At 40.9% G+C, this 26,711-nt stretch overlaps 1 protein-coding gene across 1 annotated transcript; it reads left to right on the plus strand.

Annotated features, from left to right (window-relative positions):
- Positions 1-25,769, plus strand: LOC114809240 (p53 apoptosis effector related to PMP22). Its single transcript, XM_029058709.1, has 3 exons — positions 1-436; positions 23,716-23,856; positions 24,426-25,769. Exons 1-3 carry the CDS (start codon positions 226-228, stop codon positions 24,650-24,652), a joined length of 579 nt encoding a protein of 192 aa, XP_028914542.1. The 5' UTR covers positions 1-225; the 3' UTR covers positions 24,653-25,769.
- The last annotated feature ends 942 nt before the right edge of the window (positions 25,770-26,711 follow it).

Here is a 26,711-nt window from a genome sequence, read left to right on the forward strand (position 1 = left end):
CTGGGGCGGTGCGGGTTCCCCAGCCTCTGCCAGGTGGGCGGTGAGTCACCGGCTGGGCCGCACGTTCTTCCCAACACCTCCCCCTTTTTTTTTTTTTTCCTTTTTCTTTTCCTAACCTCACCTCCCAGCCCTCGGCGCCTTTCAGATCTGGTCCGCAGTCGGCCGAGAGGGCATCTCCATCTGTCTGGGTCCGGTCCCGCCTGCCGCCGCGGAGTGGGGAAGAAGATGCTGCGCTGCGGCCTGGCCTGCGAGCGCTGCAGGTGGATCCTGCCCTTGCTGCTGCTCAGCGCCATCGTCTTCGACATCCTCGCCCTGGCGGGCCGGGGCTGGGTGGAGACCGACACCGGCCTGACCGCCTCTCTCTGGTGGAACTGCCCCCAGGAAACCGGCGGCACCGGCTCTTACGAGGAAAACTGCCAGTCCCTTATGGAGTATGGTGAGTGCTCCCTCCCCCCCCCTCCACTGACACCTGCCTGGTCCCTCCACGGGCGCCCCCAGACTCCCTCTGCATTGTGACCCCGGACAAGTCACTTCTCCGTGCGACCCCATCTCTAAATTGGGGATTATGACCCCTTCTAGACTGGGACCCCGTCGTTGGGTAGGGGCCGTCTCGCTGTTGCCGGGTTGTACTTTCCAAGTTCCTCCTTAAGTGTGACCTTGGGGTGGTCACTTAACTTCTCTGTGTCCCAGTTCCCCCATCTGTAAAATGGGGATTATGACCGTGAACCCCCTTCTAGACTATGAGCACGTCGTTGGGTAGGGATTGTCTCTCTCTGTGGCCGGGTTGTACTTTCAAACCTGCCCCTGCGATGTGACCCTGGGCAAGTCACTTCTCTGTATCTCAGGTCCCCCCCCCATCTCTGTAAAATGGGGATTGTGACCTTGAACCCCTCGTAGACTGTGAGCCCGTCGTTGGGTAGGGATTGTCTCTGTTGCTGGGTTGTACTTTCAAAGTTACCCCTGCCGTGTGGCCTTGGGGTAGTCACTTAACTTCTCTGTGTCTCAGTTTTCCCCATCTGTAAAAGGGGGATTATGACCGTGAATCCCCTTCTAGACTGGGAGCCCATCGTTGGGTAGGGATTATCTCTCTCTGTTGCCGGGTTGTACTTTCAAAGTTCCCCCTGCGATGTGACCCTGGGCAAGTCACTTCTCTGTGTCTCAGGTCCCCCCATCTGTAAATTGGGGATTATGATCGTGAACCCCATTCTAGACTGGGATCCCGTCGTCGGGCAGAGATTGTCTCTATCTGTTGCTGGATTGCACTTTCCAAGCGCTTAGTTCAGTGCTCTGCACACGGTAAGCGCTCAATAAATACGATTGAATGAATGGGTGACGTTGAGCCAGTCACTTCACGACCCTGGGCCTCGGTTACCCCATCTGTAATGCTCGGTGTGGGCAGGGATCGTCCCTCTCGATCTTTCCCAAGCGCTTAGTACAGCGCTCTGCACACAGTAAGCGCTCAATAACTATGATCGAATGAATGAGTAAAATGGGGATTAAATCTGTAAAGCTCGGTCTGGGCAGGGCTTGTCTCTGTTATCGAATTGTACTTTGCGAGCGTTTAGTACAGTGCTATGCACACAGTAAACACTCAATAAATACGACTGAATGAATGAAGGAACCCGATTTGCTCATATCCCGCCCCCCCCCCCGCCCCAGCACTTAGTTCAGTGTCTGGCACATAGTAGGCGCTTAGAGAAGCATTGAGTTTAGTAGAAAGAGCACGGGCTTGGGAGTCAGAGTCGTGGGTTCTAATCCAGGCTCCGGCACTTGTCAGCTGTGTGACTTTGAGCAAGTCACAACTTCTCTGTGCCTCAGTTCCCTCATCTGTAAATGGGGGTTAAAAATATGAACCCCACGTGGGACAACCTGATTACCTTGTATCTCCCCCAGCACTTAGAACAATGCTTGGCACATAGTAAGCGCTTAACAAATGCCATCATCGTCATTATTATTATTATTATTCCTAACAAATACCATTATTATTAACCAAGGACTCAATTTCCAGGGCATCCACTGGGTTGGATGGGTTTTCTAAAGGGCTGAGTCTTTCACATGGCAACAGCTTCCCTCGTAATCCCCTACACTGTAAACTCGTTAAGGGCAGGGGACGGGCCTGTTGATTCTGTTGTAGTTACTCTGCCGAGCGCTTAGTACAGTGCTCTGCACATAGTAAGCACTTGGGAGAGTGCAGTATAACAGAGTTGGTTAGACATGTTCTCTGCTCGAGACGAACCTAGAGGAGGAGCTTTCAGTCTTCCACCATGGTAATAAACTAGGTTAAAAATAAACGCTCAGTACAGTACTCAGTAAGCACTCAGGAAATAACATCGATTAAGTGAGAACCCAGTTGGGTTCACGACTTTCTGCAGCTAACTTTCCGAGGTGAAGTGTGGGAAAAGTGTATCCCCGATTTTCCCAGGGAATGTGGGAAAACTTTCCATTCTATCATCGGTGAAATGGCTTCATATTAAAAACGCGGCCTTTCCCTTCTGGGGGTGATCCCCGTAGTTCCCACTGAAATCGGGGAGGGTTGTACAGGCTTCCAGGATCAAGTTTCTTTCTCGTTTTAAAAATGTTTGGTTCAGCGTCTCACAGTGCTGATTTTTATAGATCCTTCAGTACTTGACAGAGCCAGGTTAGATCGTGTTCGCTCTTGCCCGAAGGAACGCCTTTCTGGCAGTGTTGTACGGAAAAAAGTCTTTGTCTTAATCTGCTGCGGAATAAAAAATGTAGGAAACTGAACAAGAAAGTTCTGCTAGAGTGGGGTTCTGGCCGTTTCCACAATGGGAAAGTGATCTGCAAACTCTCTGGAAAGATAGGTGTGTTGACTAGCTGCAAAAACTCCGGGGAAAATGCGATACACTTCCCAGTGATGGTGCAAAATCAGCAAAATGTTTCCAGTCCAGATCAGTCGATTTAAAAAAACAAAACAGCCAAGAGTCTTATAGGCTTCCATAAGGATCCTTATAAACATAAGGATCAGTTATTAGATGGAGGGGTTTCCATACTTTGAGATGGGGATTTTCCTACCGTGGGGTTTTTCCTTCCAGGAGTTTGTTAATTTTCTTGTGGCTACCGAAAGGGCTGAAATTAACAGTTCCAAAGGGAGATTTAATCAGCATTCCCAAAGATTGTTGTGACGACGGTGAAGCAACAATATGAACAAAGAGCTTTGAAGTAGAATGTTAATTTTCTCAGGGCTAACCTGAGATCCCGCCCTAGCCCAGGCTGGAAATATTTAAAGTGGCCAAGGGAGGTGTCCCATCCTCTCCTCTCCCATTCCCATAGCTTTGTTTGGCGTGGCTCTCTTACAGGAAAAGCCCAGGCTCATGTATTTGAAATGATCTTGAGCCTATTTCCTAGGTAGAATTCACATCCTCTCATCAGCTAGAAATATTTTAATGTTTTAAATCTCCAAATTAAAACTCTGAACCCGAAAATTATATTTAATCCTGTAAGTAAAAATGTTCTCACCCCAGAGCAATATCCACACCAAATACATGCTTCAGCATATCTACAATTGCGGTATTTGTTAAACGCTTACTATATTCCGAGGTCTGTATTAAGCACTGGGGTAGATACCAGATAGTCAAGTAGGGGACGGTCTGAATATCGTGGGGAGGCCGGCCTGAGGGGAGGGGTAACCACCATTGTTCAGGTCTGGCTACAATGATAATTGTTAATGCAACAGGATTTGGCTTGCAGTAATTTTATGGTGACCACAGCCCTTTCGTGAAACCAGCATAAAGCTCTTTTTTGTTTCCCTGCCTATTGCCAGGATGAGTGAGTGCCTCATAATAGGGTGTGTCTGAACCAGGCTCAGACTCTTAGATTTTTGATATATTGTCCTACAGGTTTTCAAGGGTATAAACATTTTTTTTTTACATCAGGTTTTCTCTTTGAATTTTGATGTTCCTAGGAATTCAGCACAGTTTAACAGACTATGCTTTGGCTTTTGTGTTGAAAAGGCTTAGGGTTGGTTTTGATGTAGGAGTTAGGTTTTGTGGTAGTCCAGTTCTCTCCTCACAGGTAAGGTTGTTGGTCTCGGACATTTCACTTGGAGTGAATGAACGTCAAGATTGTTGGTGATTTTCATCGATGTGAGTTTAGTGGTTCATGTTCATTTCGGATCATATGGAGTCCCAACAAAGTGCTAGGCTCAGTCCCAAAACATAACTTCTGCTTTGACTAAGGGATAAAGCACAAACAAAAGAGAATGGAAATATGCTTCAGGGAGAGGAGGTAACAATAGGGAGGAGCAGAACAGTGAGTTTTTAGTCATAGGGACAAGTCCATTGATATTTTAGTCATGGGATTGCTAATGCTTATGCTATGTAGTCTTCTCTCCCTTTTCCTTCCCCTTCCCTAATTCCTCTTTCATCCCTGTGCCTCTGGGTAAGGGCCATCTGAACTACCAGCCTCAGCAGTAGTATTTAGTGTGAGCAACTACTGTGTGCAGAGCACTGAATTAGACACTTGGAAACATAGAAGTAATTCCATCCTTCAAGGCTCTTAGACTGAGAATGGGAAAGCTTCAAGATCCCCACAACCAACAAGAGTCCCTGCTAGGCTTGCAATTACTTAGGCTGCAGTTGGGATAACCATCCATACATACTTCTTCATCTGCACTCCTAAAGACTCTAATCTCCTGATTCAAAGAGTCATTTTTCTTGAAGTGTTTTTCCTGGGGTTATAAACTACCGGTAAATTTCTCTGGTTTAAAAATGAAGAATTTGAACCATATTTTCAAAGTCCAGGTCTGTTCTGGATCCGGTTCTCCCAAACTGTATATGGGCTCAAAGTTTGTTAAATTTTGTTTAAGATTTAAGTATTCTTAATTCTTTTTCATAGATCTCTTTGGATTTATGTATCCATGCCCTTGGATCTGTGATGTTTGGGCATTGCTATTCTCCCCACCCTCAACCCCACGGCACTTCACGGCACTTATGTACATATCTTCAAATTACGTATTATAAATTTTTTACATTAATGTCTGTCTCCCCCCTAGACAGTAAGCTCAGTGCGGGCAGGGAACATGTCTACTAACTCTGTTATATTGCACATAGTAAACACTCAATACCATTGAATGAATCTCTGATTATGGAAATGGAAATTTTAAAAATCTAGAAGCCCTCTGGGTTTAACCATTCATTCACTAACTTTACCTTCTAACTCAATTGTACAGTGCTTTAGATCCAGGAGGTGTTCAGTAAATACTATTGATTCTAGACTGTGAGCTCGTTGTGGGCAGAGATTGTCTCTGCTGCTGAATTGTACTTTCCAAGCGCTTAGTACAATGCTCTGCACACATGAAGTGCTCAATAAATATGATTGAATGAATAAAAATGAGGGAAGAAGGCTGAAGACTTCCCAAGAGGCCCTCTAATTGAAAAGGTCAGGACCCTGATAGATTTTGTGTAGATATCTTCGGGGGATTAGCCTAAGTATAGAACAGAGAGCTAATGGACCGCTTATCAGTGTTCTTCTTCTAATAATAATAGTAATAATGATGGTATTCGTTAAGCGCTTACTATGTCCTACTCTATCCTAATCCTCCTCGACCTCTCAGCTGCCTTCCGCACTGTCGACCATCCCCTTCTCCTCAACACATTATCCAACCTTGGCTTCACGGACTCCGTCCTCTCCTCATCTCTCTGGCCATTCATTCTCAGACTCCTTCGTGGGCTCCTCCCCGCCACCCCCATCCACTAACGGTAGGGGTTCCTCAAGTGTCAGTTCTTGGTCCCCTTCTCTTCTCCATCTATACTCACTCCCTTGGTGAACTCATTTGCTCCCATGGCTTCAACTATCATCTCTATGCAGATGACACCCAAATCTACATCTCCTCCCCTGTTCTCTCTCCCTCCCGTCTTCAGGACATCTCCACCTGGATGTCCGTCCGCCACCTAAAACTCAACATGTCGAAGACTGAGCTCCTTATCTTCCCTCCCAAACCCTGTTCTCTCCTTGACTTTCTGGTCAATGTGGACGGCACTACCATCCTTTCCGTCTCCCAAGCCCACAACCTTGGTGTCATCCTTGACTCTGCTCTCTCTTTCACCTCACACATCCAATCCGTCACCAAAATCTGCCGGTCTCACTATCACAACATCGCCAAGATCTGCCCTTTCCTCTCCATCCAAACAGCTATCTTGCTGGTACAACCTCGCATAATATCCCGACTGGATAATTGTGTCAGCCTCCTCTCAGATCTCCCATCCTCCTGGCTATCCCCACTTCAGTCTATAGTGCACTCCACTGCCCGGATCATATTCCTACAGAAATGCTCTGGCCATGTCACTCCCCTCCTCAAAAACCTCCAGTGGCTGCCTATCAACCTTTGCATGAAGCAAAAACTCCTCACTCTTGGCTTCAAAGCTCTCCATCACCTTGCCCCCTCCCACCTCACCTCCCTTCTCCCCTTCTACAGCCCAGCCTATACTTAGCTCCTCTGCAGCTAACCTCCTCACTGTGCCTCATTCTCGCCTGTCCTGTCGTCGACCCCTGGCCCATGTCCTACCACTGACCTGGAAAACCCTCCCTCCACTTATCCGCCAAACTAACTCTCTTCTCCCCTTCAAAGCCCTACTGAGAGCTCACCTCCTCCAGGAGGCCTTCCCAGACTGAGTCCTCCCTTTCCCTCTGCCCCTCCCCTCCACCCTCTTCCCTTCCCCACAGCACTTGTATATATTTGTATATATTATTTATTACTCTATTTTATTAAAGATGTGTATATATCTATCACTGTATTTATCTATTTTGATGGTATTAATGCTTGACTACTTGTTTTGTTTTGCTGTGTGTCTCCCCCTTTTAGACTGTGAAAGGCAGGGATCATCTCTATCTGTTTCCGAATTGTACATTCCAGGTGCTTAGTACAGTGCTGTGCACACAGTAAGCGCTCAATAAATACTATTGAATGAATGAATGAACTGCTCTAAACGCTGGGGTAGATACAAGATAATCACATTGTCCCATGTGGGACTCACAGTCTTAATCCCCATTTTACAGTTGAGGTAACTGAGGCACAGAGAAGTTAAGTGGCTTGCCCAAGGTCACACAGCAGACAAGTGGCAGAGCCAAAATTAGAACTCACGTTCCAGAGAACTCCCAAGCCTCGACTCTTTCTGCTAAACCCCTCAATAGGGAGGGAGTGGGCAGGGAACTATGTAATTGAGAGAGGGGGAGAAAAATCACTGAATTACTAGCCATGGTGCATAATCCCCAGAGACATAATTACCACTGCATGTATTTATTGACATAAGATGTGGCTTTTGTTTTAAGGGCTTTTTAAAATAAAGGTACCTGAAATCAGATGCTTTTTCCAGTGTTCTTGGAAGGATTATGCCTAGAATGAGGTAGCTAGCATTCACAAAATACATTTTGGACCAGCCAGGAACAAAAGTTGCTCTTTTCATTAATAAAAAAGTCTTGTTACAATGTTAATAGTTTATGCATACTTTGTTCATATTGATTCAAAACACATTATAGTACATATTAAAATAAACCTTATGAATTCATTAGGTTTGTTGTATGGATAAAATATATTCCTTGCTGTTTGCAAATGGTTTCCCATCACTTTAAGTAATTATCGACATAGTAAATTTAGGATTATCCTCATTTTCTAGCTGTGGAAATTGAGATACTGGCCAGTTCCATTCTGGCAAATTGGAGCATGTTGTTTACAAAAGTGCTTGAGAATAAACTTATTTTTTTAAACAATCCCCTGCTTTGAAAATAATTTGATTTCATTTTACTGATGTAAAAACATCCTCTGTAAGCATTTTTTGACAACTCTTTTAATTAACAGATTATCTGCTGAGTTCAATTTTTTTCCTCTAGGGTGATGTTGTACATTTTAGCCCATGGAATAGAAAATGCTGAGATGATCACCTAACTTGCCAAATAATGCTTTAATTTATATTGACTAACAGATTGGGGTATATTTCTCAAGCAACTCTGATCAGGTGTGTTCACAGTGAGTCAGTTAGATTGCTCATCAAATGAAATTTGACTGCATACACACATATACGCTTGCCATTTAATGCTTTAACTACTCCACCTAGAATGCCTCCCTGCCCAGTTTTAAGAAAGGAAAGCGTCAAGGTGGATACCTTGTTAGTATTAAGCTGTAATTGGAGCTAACATTCAAACAAGTTTTTTCATGTTAGGGTAGGGAATGTTAGAGATGGGTTTGAATCACTCCCTGTAGCTGGAAGAAAAAAAATACCAAACAAACTCGTAATTCTGTGTGATCTGATTAAGGAGAAATGGATTTGGATTCTGAGTCTTATAAATTCTCATTTCTTTGTTACCTATTCACCTTGTCACTTGGGGCAGTCATTCATTTCTTCAATCGCACTTATTGAACATGTGGTGGGTACAAAGTACTGTACTAAGCACTCAGGAGAGTACATTACAACAACAGACACATTCCTGCCCACGATGAGCTCACGGTCTAGAGCTCACAGTAATCCTCCAAACCGCCAAGCAGAACTATCCCTACACCATTCCAGTTAGATAACTATTTAAGCCATTTTCGAAGAAGTCCTTTGTAAACTCAACGCCCCCTCCCCTCCCCATTGCCTTGACTCGCCCCCTTCGCTCTACTCCCCCTCCCCACCCCACAGCACTTGTGATATATGTACATATCTATAATTCTATTTATTTATATTAATGCCTGTTTACTTGTTCTGATATATATATATATGTACATCTATAATTCTATTTATTTATATTGATGCCATTGATGCCTGTTTACTTGTTTTGATGTCTGTCTTCCCCCTTCTAGACTGTGAGCCCACTGTGGGCAAGGATTGTTTCTCTTTGTTGCTGAATTGTACTTTCCAAGTGCTTAGCACCAAACACAGTAGGTGCTTAATAAATATGATTGAATAAATGAATGAATGAATAACCACCCCTTAATTTCCCTGGTTTGCCACCATTTATATTCTCAGTTCACCCACCCCCTGATCCCCCAGCCAACCTCTTCAAGAAATAGTTGACTGGCTTTAAAAAAAATCATGGTTTAAGCATTACTGAATGCAAAAATGACAGTTTATTCGATGTGCCCAATTCTCCGAGTACCTAAAGTTATTTCCTGGCAGTAAGGAAAGCACTTTGGAAGGAGCAGTAACTCTTTCAAATCACTCAAGGAACTCAGAAATTTTCCCTGCCCCCACTAGGATTCCAGGGAATAGCCTCTTGCTAGACATCTATTGATGTCTTCAGATACCAAAGAATGCATAGACCAATACTTTAAATGTCGGTGAATTTGGGCATCTCCCTGATTAGACAGCATACTCAAAATCTGAAGCCCAAAATAATTTAATGAGAATCTGTGGAGCAGGGATTATGCCTTCCAGTCTTAAAGGTTAACAACTTGAAAAGCGTAACCTAATGATATAGCAGAAGAGAAGGATTTTTTTCTTCACATTTTTGTGTCCATGAGCCACAGCTTGCTTTCTCTCTGCTTTTGTGCTGTTGGTTCCAGTAGAGTCCTGATTTTTTTTGAGAATTACTGAAAACATAATTAAGAGTTTTATGCAAAAATGTGTTATGAAGCTTCATTTTATAAAATACATAAATGAAAAGTGTTCATTTTCTAAACAAAGCTTTTCCATAAGGAAGGTTTTCTTGATGCTTATCTGTATTTATAAACCTGTCATTAAAATTTTTTTTTCGTTTCTTTGCAAATGCCAAAGACCACTTATTTTGAAAAAACACTTTAGGTTTCACAAATAAATTCAGATGTTGAACATACATGGGCCTGCATATGCATTTCCGGTTAATATCAGGAAAAGTTGTGTGTGTACATGCTGAGTAAAACTGAGCATTATCTGATCTTTGGACTCGAATTGAAGGAGCAGAGATATTTAACTCAACTTTATCATCATTATACCTTACTGGAGAGCGACAACTCATTTACTTTAAAATGAACAGCTTTGTGGGCAAATGTCCACTCAACTTTATGTTATAGTAATAACAAACTGAGTTATTACTACATGAAAGAAGATAAAGAGAACATTTCTCATTCCATTTAGTGTTTGTGGCTAGAATTATGTAGTGCATTTTGATTTAAAAAACTCAAAGATTAAAAGGTTTGTAACTACAAGACCATTAGAAACAGAGTTGAACAGAATGAAACAGAATGAAGAGAACACTGGTAACCAACCAAGTGAAGTTTGAAAATGAACGAGATAATCTATTTCCTTGGGATTGGGAGGCAAAGGTTAAGCCTGTTGTAAAACCAAATGAACTTTGATAAGGCAGGAATTCAGGCTTGGCAGTTCAAGCATACATTTTTGCTCTGTTGGTATACCCTGTTGTGTTTGGGTTGTAGGGCTGCCTTGGAGTGTTACTAATTTTACAGCATTACAGTCTTTCAACCCTGTGCCTTGCCTTTGACAGTAGGATCATTTGTACACATAAACCAATCTCTGTATTTTCTGTTAGGGTAGTCGATTTTAGAGATAGGAGACATTGCTAACAGCCATGTGGATCCCAGTCTCCTCATTTTCCACTGAAAGGAAACAAGACCTCTTAAATTTTGTTGTTCTGAAAAAAAACCCGAGAGGTGCTTTGGCCTCTCCAGTCTGCTTACTTACAGACTGTTTAAGGCTGTGTTTTGCCATCCTTTAAATTTATGATTAAATAGATGTATTTTTAGTAAGGCTGAGATGCCACACCGTATATTGTACAAACAGGATATGGTGATCCTGTGTATCAACATTTGAAGAGTGTAAGTGTTATCTTTTAAAGTGAAGGCTTGAAGACTGCTTGCCAGGCCGATCTTTTCTAGTTTGGTATTTGTCTACTCACACACACACACACACACACATCACCAAACAAACAGAAAACTCACAAAACCCTCATCTTGACCTAAAATTGAACATACCACCTCCATTTTCAGAAGGAAAATTCCTACTTTGGTGGTCACAGAAGATTGTTGAAATTGTTGTCCTTTTAGGAGGAGTGATGATTTAACACTTATCTCTGACCACAGTGACAGTTTGGCCCCTAGCTACCTCTCAGGCCTTCCTGCTCAGCAGCTACATTATCTGTAGTGTGGGCTTGCTTATCCAATCCTCCCACCAAGAAGAAAGGTGGCCCTTCTAAGAGAAATTCCAAAAGATTTTCTGTGAATTCAGAAACTCTGAGAGGAAAAGACTATTGTGAGAGCCGCTGCACAAATTAGATGTGATCTGCAATGCTGAAGAGGATTGAAGATACGAAAACCCCAGTGAGTTCCCAAAGTGCAGGTTCATAATAATAATTGTGGTATTTGTTAAGCACTTGTTATATGCCAGACACTGGACTAAGCACTGGGTGGACACAAGCAAATTGGGTTGGACACAGTCCCTGTCCCACGTGGGGCTCACCGTCTCAAATCCCATTTTACAGATGAGGAAATTGAGGCCCAGAGAAATGAAGGGACTTGCCCAAGGTCACACAGCAGGAGCCAGGATTAGAACTCATGACCTTCTGACTCCCAGACCCTTGGGGTTGACCTCTTTAGTCTCCAGACCATGAATCACCCAGTTTTCCCACTCTGTAGGAATGCTTTCATGCCTGGATAGTACTGACTCCGCACTATCTTTCCTGCTTCTTTCACCTAGGGCAGCATGTGTTTCTTCACCCAGTTTCACATTAAAGACTGTCAAATCTCCCCAAGTGATAAGATTTGATGGTACCAGTTGTAGTATTCTGCTACACCCCCCCCCAAAACAGTTGTTTTTACATTGTAAAGGGTTAAGTATAGAGATTTTCCAAAAGGAAGCAAAGAATTCAAGCAAATTATATTACCAAATTATCTATTATCTCTAGAAAATAGATTAATTTCTCTGTTGCACTTTTAGGGAAAAGGGAGGTCCTCTAATATTTATCCTGGAAAATATTTTTGCCAGTTTAAGCCTCCTCTCCTGTTTAGAATCTTCGGGTGTTGAATGGTCCCTTTCCAATTTTTAGGCTAAAGGGGAAAGGGAAGGAAAGGATAGTTTATCAATCAATCGATCAATCAATAGTATTTACTGAGCACTTACTGGGTACAGAGTACTCTACTTAGCCTTTGAAAGAATACAATTCAGTAGAGTTGGTTGTTGTCCACAATGAGCATTTATAACAAAGACCTTATTCCTTAGAAAGTTTTTCAGTCAACAGTGAACCTGTCCTGACCAGCACAATCAACTCTACAGTGTTTTTAATAGCAGGGCAAGTTGGTAACCTGCCGCTAAATCTCTACAAGGTTTTAAACACCTCATTCTATTGAAAACACCTCACTCTATTGAAAACACCTCATTCTATTGAAACTTGAACTATCCTCTGATCTTAAACTATGTTGGAATAATTGCAGATTCTCCAATTCATGTCACAAGCCTCTTTCTAAAAAAGGTTTGCATTATCACTGCCAAGCAGTGGCATTTATTGAGCCCTTACTGTGAGCAAAGCACTGTACTCAGCCCATGGGAGAGCACAATACAACAGAGTTGGTAGACACGTTCTCTGTCCATTTTCCAGATTAGCAGGCTACTCTGCCCAAATTCACTAATGTCTCCAGCCCCAATTTGACTTTGACTGAACAGTGAACATAATTGGGATGCTTGCTTGCTTCTATTATCTGTGGTGCTTCTGACCAATGAAATGTTAAATGAGAACCAACTCTGCACAGAGCAGTGCTTTAAGCCCTGGAAAACACAGTAGAGTTAATAGATACAATCTCCTCAAAAAGGGTAGGGGAGGGGGAAACAGATGCTACAATAAATTACAAGTTAGTGGAGAGCAACAACGTTTTAAAAATAAGTGCAAGCAGGGCAAAGAGAGTGAGTCCCCAAGGGCTTAGGTGACACAGAAATGCTGAAGATGCTATAGGGGATAAAGTAGAATGGGGAGATGACAGATAACTCAGGGAAAGCTTCCTGGAGGAGAAATAGTTTCAGAAACATCTTGAACATGGGCAGGGCAGTGGTCTTTTCTCTGTTAACTGGGTGGGAATTCCAGGCCGGAACTCAGGAGAGAGAGTGTGAGCGAGAGTTTGGCCATGAGAGAGAGAAAAAAAATCAGGCAAAGTGAGTCGCTTGATTTGAGAGGAGCAAAGTACAAGCTGGAGGGTAGTGGGAGAGGAGAAAGGATAAATAGAACAGAGAGATTTGATTAAGTGGTTTGAAGTCAATGGTAGGTGTTTCTGCTTTTTGCAGAGATGAATGGGGAAACATGAACAAAGCCATATTTTAGAAAATGATTCAGTCAGTGAGTGAAATATGGACAGGAGAGAGGGAGAGATTGGAGACAGGGAGGTCTGTGAGGAGAATGATGCAGTAGTCAAGTCAGGGCATGACATGCTCGGATCAGCTTGATGGTAGTTCAGGTGGAGAGGAAGGGGTCGGTTCTGGAAATGTAATGAAGAAAGAACTGAAAAGGATTTGGTGACAATATGCTGGTCGATAGAGAGACAATGTAAAGATAATGAATTGTACATTCCAAGCGCTTAGTACAGTGCTCTGCACACAGTAAGTGCTCAATAAATATGAATGAATGAATGAATGATGTCTTGAGAGATGGGAAGGAAGGTGGTGTTGTCAGCTGTAATGGGAAAGTTAGGAGGAGGAGAGGACTGGGGAGGGAAGAGGAGGAGTTCAGTTTTGGACATACTTCCCAACCACTTAATGCAAATCATGGCACTTGTAAGTACTCAGTAAATGCAATTGATTAATTAGGTTTTTTTTCCATGTTTTTAGTGAGTAACCATGAAAGTTTTTGCTGAATATCTTTTGGCCAAATAAAAGCTTTGATCATTTACTAGTAGTCATTGAATGGACTCTGAGTAAAAGGTGTCAGAGTGTATCTGTGCCTTAATTTTATGGGTGCGTGCATATCTCACAGGTAGAATTCCAGAAATGATCTGATTTTACCCCTTGCCCCAAGCAAATCGGCATTGAAATACAGCAAGACTGGAGTAATACTGGTTCAGGGAAGCAGCTGGACAGGATTTGTGTCTCTCTGGCAGTTGCCTAAATGTGCAACTTTGAGTCTAAGGCAGCCAAAATTTCCTTTACTTTCTTGTACTTCCACACCACTTGGATCCAAGAAGTTGCTCAGAGCCAGATGGGAGAATGCCTTCTTGGCCTTGAGGTATTCATGAGCTGGAAGTTGAACAATGTCTACCCCTCATGTCCTTTTTTCTCAAATCCCCACTCTGGGATTCAGTCAAACTTCATCCAGTCCTGAAGCTAGCTAAGACACAAGGATGTTATATTTATGGAGAGAGTGTCTACAGCCTTTGAGAAATTCTACAACCTTGAGTTAAGGAGTTCTTCATGCTAATAGTCTTAAATGTTTATTTAAATCTAACGAGTCCCTTTTATGAGAAATTTCCAGGTTTAAAAGTATTATCTTTAAAAAAAAATCCTCCCCAATTTTGTGTCTGTGTGTTTATATGGGTTATGGAGAGGCTCACCTGTGGGTGAATCTTGAAATCAGAAAGATGGTCTGAGGCAAAATTCACCCACTTACACTGCTCCCTCTCTGGAACCAGAGATGGACTTTTGGGTACTCTTTCTACACCAGGCTTAGACTCCAGGAAACCTCCATGAATCCCACCTAGTCAGAGAGGGGACCCAGGCATCCTCTTATCATGATTCTTTCACAACCCTCTTCTTGTCAGCAGCATCATTCTCAGAGCACGAGAGCAGAATATAAATACCGGTATTTACTCAGAAACAACAGGCACTGACCTTCAGACCCCCATGATTTTTTAATCTATTTACAATGTGAAAGATATAGAATCTGACACATTCCTGGTGGAAAATTTAGAAATTTTGCTCTTTCTGGGGAGGTAGAATAACTGATTAGTTTCATCTACTTTGTCTTCAAAAACACAAAAGACTATTTAATCATTCACTAGCCTTTTTTTCCCTCAAGTGAAACACCTCCCATCAATCAATCACTAGTATTTATTGAGCGCTTACTGTGCACAGAACACTGTACTAAGCACTCTTTTAGCCTTTCTTCAAAGGACTCATTTTGTATTTTTTTAAGTCGTTTTTATAGCTATTATTTGGTCCCTTTCCAGCTTTTTCACACCTCTGAAAATGCTTAAACCCCAGTCAGATATACTATTCTTAAAAGCACAGTGAAAGGATTAGTTCCTAACCCGTGCTTGATCCAAGCCTTTTAAATAGCCCCATTATCATATGAGTTTATATCTGCAAGCTACATCACACATTTTAAGTGTGCTTTAAGGTGTTATTTTTTCCTGTTTAGTGCATCATTTTCCCCTCAATTCTATATACTACTCTTTCTGCTTTGGCATATGTTTTTATCAATCATTAATTGTGTTTATTGAGCACTTACTCTGCAGAGCACTGTACTAAGCTCTTAGGAGAGTTCAATACAATATAGTTGGTAGATGTGAGTTTGCCTATAACCTGTTGGAAGAATTACAGAACATTTCACCACAATACAAGTCTGTTCTATCATAACATGATCTACAAGTTGGTGCAAGTAGATTCATTATAGGAGGTATATATGTATGATATTGGCCAGGGCACTTTCTAGTGTCTTTGCCCCAACCTTAATGAATTGTATCTTACCGAACTTTCTATATTTGCAACTTTACAGTATTTACTACAGCAAAATAACAGAGTGCCCAGAGTTTAAAGCATTCTGCTAATGGTGGACATAGTAACAGAGGAATTTGTATCCAGAAATATCAGTCATGGTGGTATCTTCAAACCATTACCCCATAACTTGCTAATTCCTAATAATCATTGGATACTAGAGCAGTTTTTCCATAATGAGGTTTTTTGAGAATACCACCACCTCCTCTTAATGGAATACTTTTCATTTGTCCCTATTATGCTACATCCTGATTTTATTAGCTTATTATCTGGCTTTGTCAAAGTCTCTTAAATTACAGCAATACCTTTCAAGTTGCTTGCCACCTCATCCAGCTTTGTGTTCCCAAATTTTCTGAGTCTATTTCTGTTGTGCAGGTCATTAAATTATATGGCTCCATGTCAGGTCCTGAAGGATCGCCACTCATGATTGGGTCTCAAAAGCAAAGGAAGTAGAGTGTTGAAATATTATTCAGTTGATTTGCTCCTTATAGACAGTCCAAGCTGATCATTCTGACCCCAAAAGTAGATTTTTTTAGGAACCTGAGTTACCTGTTTGAATTGAAAAAATCAACTAGATGATCTCTCAATCCTCCCCCTCCATTAAGCCTGCCCAAGGCATAACGCAAACAGTCCTCCAGTCAGAGGAGCACTTGTTGAGCAGTCATAACATTTAGTTCATACATTGTTTCGTACATATCTCCTCACTTCTCTAAAACCTCCAACAGTCGCCATTGGTTTTAAGTCACTCAGTCAGCTCTCCTCCTTCTTATCCATTCCCTGTTCCCACTATAGTCCAGCTCACACTCTTCACACCTCTCAAGCTAACCTCTTCCCTGTGCCTCATTCTCTCCTGCTACTGACCTCTTGCTCAAGTTCTACATTCTTCTCGGAACTCCTTCCTATTCCATCCTGACTAGACTGAGCTCTCTCCATCTTCAAAGTCCTTCTGAAATCACATCTGCTCCAGTAATAGAATATAAACTCTCTCCTGTTTGTATTCCCCTAACTTCTACTTCAGCACTCCTGCACCACCTAAACGCCTAAATTTTCGCAATGTCCAATTTCAATCAATCAGTGGATGGTACTTATTGAGAGCTTACTGTGTGCAGAGCACTGTACTAAGCGCTTGGGAAAGTGCCATACAACAGAGCTGGTAGACACGTTCCTTGCCCACAGTGAGTCTACAATCTAGAATGATATGTACATCACTCATGTGCATATCTTGCACACCTTTTACTTAGGCTCTAACTCATGAAAATATCCCTTTTTCCTTCTTCCTCCTATCCGTAATTTATTTTAGTGTCTGTCTACCCCAACAGACTGTAAGCTCTTTGACTGCAAAGTTCTCCTCTACTAATTCTGTTGTACTCTCCCAAGCCCTTAGTAGAGTGCTGTGCACACAGTAGCTGTGTTCAAAAAATTCCACTGATTACTTCTTAATAGAATATGATGAGGGGCCAGTCAAAAATTTTTCAGATGAAGAGATGAACTGTAAGCTTGTTGTGGCCAGGGAACATGCCTATCGACTTTGTTCATTCACTCATTCAATAGTATTTATTGAGTGCTTACTATGTGTAATTATATTGTACTCTTCCAACCGCTTAGTACAGTGCTCTACACACATTAAGCACTCAGTAAATATAGTTGATTAATTGATTTTATGACCTCGAACAAAAATTACTAAGTTAGTTGCTACCTAGTTTCTTGAAGTCCTCTAGGGTCTTACAAATTGAATGCATAATTATTTTTTCTCTAGTATCTTCTCAGTTATTTAGGTTATGCTTACTGTTTTGAGTTCTGCTGTTTGTCCTTTCCCCCTCTTTCAAAAACTAGGCAAAAACATTTATTCTTTTTCTCATGTGTGTCCACAGCATGACTCTGCCAGAGTAGTCTCCAGTTTCCTTACAAGGCCTGGAATGCACATTATTTCCCTCTGCTGATTGGAATTCATACTTTTAAAAAAAATTTGTGGCTTAGGGGAAGAACATGAGACTGGGAGCCAGGAGACCTGGGTTTTAGACCTGGCTCTACCACTGGCCATCTGTTTGACCTTGGGCAAGTCATTTAACCTTTTTGGGCCTCAATTTCCTCCTATGTACAATGAAGATAAGTTACATTTTGAGCCCTGTGTGGGGCGGGAACTTTGTCCAGTGTGTCAACTTTGTCTCTACTCCTGCACATAGTAACTGTTTGGTAAATGGCAAAATTAAATTAAAAATTAAATTTAGTCACTTTTCTCTTTCATAGCTGATTTTCCACTCTCTCATTGCAAATGGCACAGATTCAAAGCTTCAAGCATACAAAAAAAACTCAGAAAAGCCTCCAGAGTTAAATAACTGGCATTTGTTAAGCACTTACTGTGTGCACCAGCCATTATACTAAGCACTGGGTTGGATACAAGCAAATCGAGTTGAACACAGTCCCTGTCCCCCATTCATTCAATCATTCAATTGTATTAATTGAGCACTTATTGTGTGCAGAGCACTATGGGGCTCACAGTCTCAATCCCCATTTTATAGATGAGATAAATGAGGCACAGAGAAGTGAAGTGACTTGCCTAAGGTCACACAGTGTCAAGTGGCAGAGCCGGGGATTTGACATCGTACTTATAGGTTTTCTCCCCCCTAATATATGAAAGCCAACCATTCCTTGATCTTTTTTTTCCTACTGTTATTAAAAGTATTTTCCACTTACCATGTCAACTTCTAGTCTCACAGCCTTGGAAGTACAAGAAACGGATGAGAGAAAAATGAATCTCCTTAGCTGCCCTTTTTTTTTTTTTTGCGGGGGTGGAATAATCTGTTTTAAAAGTCAAATATCTGTATTGCCATGACAATTATTTCCTCTTCAAGGTGGGAGTTAGAAAATAACCCATGGCTATATGACTCAGTATGGATATCTTAGGACTTAAAGGATCAGAGTTAGCAAGCTTCTACTTGCATTTTACCTTCCTTAAAACCAGGAATAGTCCCGGCTCTGCTCAGCTTGACTTTCTATAGACTTGTGGCCTTTTTTTTCATGAATCTGAGGATGAGTGGAGTGATTTGATTTCTAGTTTTGTAGCAAGCTTTAGCAAATGGGGTGAAGCAGGTTTGTGCTAGCAATAGGCAAATTTCACTCCATCTTCAAATAATACTTTTATCTGTGACAACTTTACAAAGATCTGAACACCAAGAATAGATGGCATCTCAGCTGTGAGTCATCGATACTCACTCATAACTGCTCTGGCCAGAGGTAAAATTTAAAATTCAAATAAATATCAAATCCCTGAAGGTTATTGCACAGAATGCAACTTTAGGTCTTTAAAGCATCCTAAAATGCTGTATATAGTTTTGTTGTTGCTGTTTAAAATAAGGTCCTTCGTAAAAATCTACTGTTGGTTGCATTATGAATTCCATTTTTACTAGAATGCAATTGAACTGTATTTTTACTAGAATGCAATTTAACAAGTTTAAAGCCAGATTGGTCTAGACTACACATACACGTTGAGTCTTGCAATGTATTACATAGGCCCATGAACCAAAGTCATTATACTAATACGAATTTTACAACTTAATTGATAATACATCAAGGCCCTAGGATTGATGCTGGGATGTTGGCAATTTTGAATCATGCCTTATGGAAACAGGACCCATGCTTTCTCCAGGTGTGAATCAATTATTTACTTATCCACTTCTAAAGTAGCTGTTGCACAAAACTCATTTCCTTCTTTAAAGATGACAAGCAAATGTAATGAGAACTTTTTAAAAACTGCTACTTCTTCCCTCTTCCCGATAGAGATAAAAATTAAATTCCATTCCCCCAAGAAGCCTAAAAAGTGTCAGGAAAGAGAATAGAGGTGGGAGAAAAAGAGAAATGGAACTAAGAACCTTACTTGACTTGAATGAATTCAACATGAGGAGAAGACAACTAAAAAGGGTGAAAGCAACTTAAGGGGAAGCAGCATGGCCTAGTGGAAAGATCCCTGGCCTGGGAATCAGAGAGTCTGGGTTGTAATCCCAGCTCTGCCTTCTGTCTGCTGTGTGATCTTGGGCAAGTCACTTAACTTCTCTGCCACAGTTACTTCATCTGTGAGCCCCATGTGAGACAGGGACTGTGTCCAACTTAATTGGCTTGTCTTCAGTGCTTAGTAGAGTGCTTAGACTCTAAGCACATTGTGGGCAGAGAATGGGTCTACCAACTCTGTTATATTGTACTCTCCCAAGCACTTTGTACAGTGCTCTGCACCCCGTAAGCATTTGGTATTTACCACTGATTGATTGATTAACAAATTTCCTAAAAAAATTGGGACATTGGACACAAGAAACTCTTCACTCTGTCTAGGAGGCATTCCTTTGGGTTTGACAAGGAGAATGATTCTTTAGTAGGAAGACCAGATTGTGGTCTTCCAGTTTGTCTCTGAATGCAGGCCTGGAATCATACAAAATGGTGGCTGGAATATTGATGAGGGAGGCAGATTTTCTCTCTTCCCTCTCCCCTAGAAAATGGAGTTGTAGTTGAGAAAAGCACCTGAGAAGACAATTGTTATTTGTTTTGGTACAAGCAGCTGGGAAGGATTGCCCTAGGATACCCACATGCTCACTGCCAGAAATTTCTGTATTCACCTGCACCCATACTTAGATATCTTTCTAAGGAACTGACAAATTATTACAGCTGCAGTAAAACTGTGGCAAAATGAGAAGGGTGATGAAAGAAGACCTCTCTATACTGAGAGGGAGCATATTAATTTGACAGTACACCTAGTTATCCTTTGACATGGGGTTGCTGTCTATAAAACCCACGTTAAGGAAAACTCATGTTGTCAAGCGCATCGTATCTCATGACCCAAATGCAAATGCACATTTGACCAACTATTTATTCAACATCAAGTCACACTATATCCAGATTTTCATTATCAGAACAACAATCCCTAATTCTACATGTTCTCATCAGAAAGCACAAGTGAAAATATGTTCTGATACAGTTGTGCACCTCTATAAATTCTAGGAAAACAGCATGATTACAGTAAGAAATTCTGCATATAGGCTCACTAATAAATGAGGAACAACCTTCCTTAGGAAGGGATTTTTCCCATCTTCTTTTACCTGACTTCTCTCAGAATATTAATCAATCAATCAGTAAGTGGTATTTATTGAGTGATTTCTGTGTGCAGAGCATTTTCCCAAATGCTTAGGACAGTACAGTACAATAGAGTTGGTAGACACAATCCCTGTCCACAGTGTGGGAACAGACAACAAAAGAAATTACACATAGAGGAAATGGCAGAGTATAAGGTTATGTACATAAGTGCTGTAGGCTGGAGAGTGATGAATATCAAAGCGCTTAAGGGGTACAGACCCAAATGCATAGGCCACACAAAGTGGAGAGTGAATAAGATGGGGAAATGAGAGTTTAGTCAGGGAAAATATCTTGGAGAAGATATTCATTCAGTCGTATATATTCATTCATTCACTCGTATTCATTGAGCGCTTACTGTGTACAGAGCATTGTATTAAGCACCTGGAAAGTACAATTCAGCAATAAAGAGAGACAATCCCTGCCCACAACAGGTGTATAGTGAACGCTTCCTGCCCACAACGGGTTTACATTTAGCACTTACTGTGTGCAGAGCACTATACTAAGCACTTGGAAGAGTACAGTATAACAATAAACAGACACATTCCCTGTCCACAGTGAGCTTACAGTCTAGAGGACGAGCTTACAGAGAGAATGTTGCCTGTTGCATATGAAGGGGGAGGGAGGGAGTCAGGATGTGGGCAAGGGGTATGTGGGCAAGGGGTATGTGGTGAGTCAGATGTGATCGAGCAAATGTTTAACTATTTCATTACCTGGAAGAGAGACCTTCCAGAGAGGGGGGGAAAAAGCAGATATGAAAACAAAAACAGGCATCTTTAGTCTTCACCTTAGGGGTTTCCCCCATGTTGAGCCTCTGAGAAAGGAACCTCAGAATACTTGACTCTACGCTTCAAACTCTGACTTGATCCATCTTCCTCCAGAGAAATTTTTGGAGTGTGAATATGCCTTCTAATGAGGTATCTCTGCATTTAAATGCTTTCTTGCTTTTTCAAGGTTTAACCAAAATTCTAAGAAACACTTAAACTGGTCCTGCCCATGCCATAATCCCTGCCCCCTTTTGGAAAACAACTCCTGCTGTGACAGAGTGTCATTTTATAGTATTCTGCCTTTACACATTCAATTATCTTTTGTATGCCTGTAGGTTTAACTAAATGAATTAGGAAAGGAGTGGTCATTTATTAAATAAAGCTCTTACAAGAATAACTTTCAAAGAATCAACAAACTCTTGGGGCCTCAGAAAGCAATGAAAGCAAAATTGGCCTATTAAAAATAACTACATCAAATACAAAACAAACCCATCTCCTTTAATTAAATTGTTTATGCAGTTTGCTCAATATATATTTTTATCATTAGCATCAAACCATATACTATTATTTTCTAAAGCAGAAAACAATTAAAAATATACAATGAATCTTCTTTATAATGCTTTTCAGAAAATGTATTTTTGTATGGTCTACATGAAAGATGTAATTGTAATTCTATGAAGATATCATTGCTTTTATTCACTCTTGTTGGCTTTCAAGTATGACTTTTATTTGGGGAAAATTGTTCCATCATTTTGGAGGATGTTTCCTTTTCTGTATTGAAAATGAGAAATTTTCTAACTATAGAATAAAATGTGATTAAATTAGAAAAGTATGATCTATAATCTTTTTGAAAGTCATAGTTAAGTACCTTATTAAAGGAAAGAAGTGTCTGAAGCAAAATAACTGCATTTCATTGACTTCTAAAATTTTCCAAGCTGAGGCATTTTATAAATAAAAATAAATATTTAATCTGATTGTTATTTTTAATGATAATCAGGTTTCTATTAAGTGTTTACTATGTGTCATGCCCTGAACTAAATTGTTATGGTAGATACAAGATACTCTGCCCCCAGTAAGCGCTAAATAAATGTGATTGAATGAATACAAGATACTTAGATCAGACACAGTCCCTGTCCCATCTGGGGCTCACATCTAATGGGGAGGGATAACAAGTGTTTAATCCCCATTTTAAAGATGAGAAACTCAGGCACAAAGAAATTAAGTGATTTGCCCAAAATCACACAGCAGGCAAGTGGTGGAACGGAGGTTAGAATTCAGGTCCAGACCTGTGTTCTTTCTACTAAGCTATGCTGCTTCCCATGCTGATTGAAAGTCAGCACCCAGTTTTGGCTAGTTGTAGGTTGTCTAGGGTCTGTTTATAGCAACTGTGTACAACAGTAATTTTTTATTGCTGGAGTAACCGTATTTGTGTTTATGACTCTGCTTCTAAATGCTCATACCGCTTCATGAGAAACAGAGTAGTAGCACGTTTAATACACTCATTTGCTGGAACACCCACTTCTGCTAGGACTCTTCCATCTCCTGGTACAACAGCATTCATCCTGTCCTGTCAATCAAGGGAAACAGTGTGTCCTAATGGCTAGAGCATGGGTCAGAAGGACCTGAGTTCTAATCCCAGCCCTGCTACTTGTCTGCTGTGTGACCTTAGGCAAGTCACTTAACATCTTTGTGCCTCAGTTCCATTAGTAACATGAGAATTAAGACTGTGAGCCCCATGTGGGACAGGGACTGTGTCCAACCTCATTAGCTGTCCCAGTGCTTAGTACACTGCCTAGCACATAGTAAACACTTAAATACCATAAAAAAATCAATCAATCACTGGTGTTTATTGAGTGTTTACTAGATGCAGAGCACTGTACTAAACACTTGGGAGAGTACAGCATAACAGAATTGGTAGACAGATTCCCCTGTCCATAGTAGGCTTAGAGTTTACAGGGGTGAGATTGAGGTTTCTGATTTCAAAGCTTAACAAAAAACAAAATTTTCCTCAAACAGTTTTTCATTTGTCTGTATACATTTTGCCCCAGTGAGGATGCTTTATCTGAATCTGTTTCTTTATAAATAAAATTAAAAGAAAAGTCCTTTCACCTGCAGAAAACTAGAGAATGGCATTTATCTGTACTGTGCTATTCTACCTCAGACTAGCTTGATTTGGGTCTCAGATGTGATTAAACATTGTTTCCTCTTTCTTTTAGCCTGGGGAAGAGCAACAGCTGCGATGCTGCTCATCGGCTTCATCATCCTAGTGATTTGTTTCGTCCTCTCCTTCTTTGCTCTCTGTGGACCACAGATGCTTGTCTTCCTGCGAGTCATTGGAGGCCTGCTTGCACTTGCTGGTAAGATTGAACGGAAAGTATTTTGCTCCCAAATCTTAGGTGAACAGCAATTTGTGTACATCTGAGAGGGGTGCCAATTCCCCCTTCCCCCATCTCCTTCTCTCTGAAACATTTCGAGTATAATAATAGTAATTGTGGTGTTTGTCAAGTCCTTACTATGTGGCAAGCACTGCAATGTGCAGAGGTCAATCCAAACATTTATCTTGATCTGGGTGGGTGTTGTCAAGATTTGACCTTTAGTAAATCTCTGACCTTAAAGTGAAGTTTCTTAGGTAAATAATTAACCCAGGTCAGAATTAGTCTTTTGTACTTGTATATTTATACTTAATTGTACTTGTATATTTTGTTTCCACACAGTCTTGCTCTCTGCCTTTATGGCATTAATAATAGAGCCAAAAAAAGTGTCATTTTGTAGGTCTAGATCTGATAATTCATTCAAACTATTTGCCTTGGGGTGTGCCCAGCAATTTTGGTGATGGATATATACATCCTCATTGGAAACATATTTGTCAGCATATTTGTTCTTGCTCATTCATGCATTTGGGCTTTTTTTTGGTTTTTCTTTGTAGCTGTATTTCAGATAATTGCTCTGGTCATTTATCCGGTGAAGTACACACAGGAAATCGTTAACAGAGATGGAACTGCCAACGTATATGACTACAACTGGGCATATGGCTTTGGATGGGCAGCTACCATTATCGAAATCGGCTGTGCCTTCTTTTTCTGCTGTCTTCCAAACTATGAAGATGACCTCTTGGGCAATGCTAAACCTAGATATTTCTACTCTACTGCCTAAACACTAAAAATGAAAGCAGAGAAACAAAACCCTTACTATTGCTTTAACAGTTGAATCCCAGAGAAAGAAACTCTTTTTCTTCCCCAGAGTGTTTTAAACATGTACCTTTGCCAATATAAAAAGGATCAGCAAGTGTTAAAAGTAAAAAAAAAACTGTAAAAAATTTAGATAAAAGCTCTTCAATGGTATTGTATTTTTGCATTAGTGTCTTGCGTGATTTGTCATTTAAAGGCTCCTTTGTTCCTCTGTTTTATTTCCCATAAAATGCAAACATTTCCCAAAATTAAGCTCTAATTTTAAAATGTTCTCTTTCCCCCAAAAAAGAGCACATCAAATTTATTGTTTTGTGAGATGCAAACTAGAATTGCATCCTGATTTCAGGTCATTCAGTAGAGTCCATTTTTGTTTTCTCACTATGGGCTGAGTTGCCTAAGATGGGTTGGGGAAAGAAGGAAGATGCTTTGTGAAATTTAGTAAATTGTCATTGGCTGAAAATAAAAATTCCCCAACCCAAAGCCATTATTGATCTCTATTGAAAAAACAACCTCTGAAGCTCAAAAAACCAGTCACTCCTAGCAATATCTAACTTTCACCACAGAATTTGTGCAAAACTCAGTACTGAGTTGAAAATAGAATCCGGAGTAATGAAAATAGAATAAGATAGGTCACTCTTCACAGTGGACTGCCTGTTGCAGTTGTAACCCTCCTTCTGGAGTGGATTGTTATAATTAGCTTTTCTCTATTAAAGCGGTACCTAGGGGCATGGGGAGATAGAAGTGCTACGCTAACTAATTTACACTGTTTCTATGGTTGTATAGGAGTGTACATTAAATCATAAAATGCAGCTCAAAAGTCCTGGTATTCCATGCAAATAATTTGTGTAATTAAAAATTGAAAATAAAATGTGTACTTTGCTTTCAGCAGTGTCCTGGGAAGTACCGTCTCTCTACTTGATGATGCATTTGGATTGTATTTTTTTATCGTATGTACTACCCAACATAATATAAATCAAAATTTATTTTATATATCAAATTCTTTTATATGTTCAGGAAAAAATGACAAATATTTTCATTATGGACTGTTCCCAATAAACCAGGTAACCTATACTTGTTTTTGATATGAACGTTGTTTTTTATTCCATCTGGGGGAAAAAGTGTAAGAATAAATTATTTTAGGCTTAATTCACACATGGAATCAAGGGCCATTACACATTTATTTGATTTCTGATGGGGGTACATTTCGATAGTGGACTGGGCATATGGGAGTTGTCTCAGAGCAAAAACGAAACTTTTCAATATTTGGTTACTCTTATAATTTAGTTGAGTTCCTGATTTTACACCTAGAATTTGGCTCCTTGGTAAAAAGCAAATGCACACTGTAGATCAGTGTAATCACTGTGGTATTTGTTATTAGCCTGTGTCATGCACTGCTCTAAACTCTGGGGGAGATAGAAGTTAACCAGGTTAGACACAGTGTACCACAATAATGACAAGGAAAATACTCTCTTTTTTTTTAGTGGTATTTAAGCGCTTACTATATGCCAGGCACTGTACTAAGCTCTGGGATAGATATAAGCTACTCAGGTTGGACACATTCCCTGTCTCACATGGGGCTCACAGTCTTAAACCCCATTTTACAGATGAGATAAGTAAGGCACAGAGAAATTAGGTGATTTGCCCCAGGTCACACAGCAGGCAAATGGAAGAGCTGGGATTAGAACCCAGGTCTTTCTGACTCCCAGACTTGTGCTGTATCCACTAGGCCACATTGCTTCTCACTTTCCCACCTCTCACCCACTAACACACACCGACTGCATTTTCAGCGTGTAAATCCAGGCAAGCCCTAGCACAGCCGGGGGGTGAAGGTGGCTCCTAAAAAGTGATCAGTCCAGTGTTTCAACAGCTGCGCTTCCCTGCTTGCTTTCTGTTCTTGCACAGGAGTGTCCCAGCCTACACAAACAGTAAGCCGGGAAGAGCTGACCTCATGGCTCCTGATGGGTGACAAACTCAGTAATACTTGGGCTATTAGTAAGTGCTTACTATGTGTCAAAGAACTGCAA

Source organism: Ornithorhynchus anatinus, chromosome 2, assembly GCF_004115215.2.
Source record: "Ornithorhynchus anatinus isolate Pmale09 chromosome 2, mOrnAna1.pri.v4, whole genome shotgun sequence".
NCBI classification, from domain to species: domain Eukaryota; kingdom Metazoa; phylum Chordata; class Mammalia; order Monotremata; family Ornithorhynchidae; genus Ornithorhynchus; species Ornithorhynchus anatinus.

Bases quoted from the DNA above. Each gene is read 5' to 3' on its own strand.
- LOC114809240 (XM_029058709.1), top strand. From the start codon at position 226: ATGCTGCGCTGCGGCCTGGCCTGCGAGCGCTGCAGGTGGATCCTGCCC. The intron at 437-23,715 runs GTGAGTGCTCCC...TCTTTCTTTTAG, and splicing joins CCAGTCCCTTATGGAGTATG to CCTGGGGAAGAGCAACAGCT. The intron at 23,857-24,425 runs GTAAGATTGAAC...TTTTCTTTGTAG, and splicing joins AGGCCTGCTTGCACTTGCTG to CTGTATTTCAGATAATTGCT.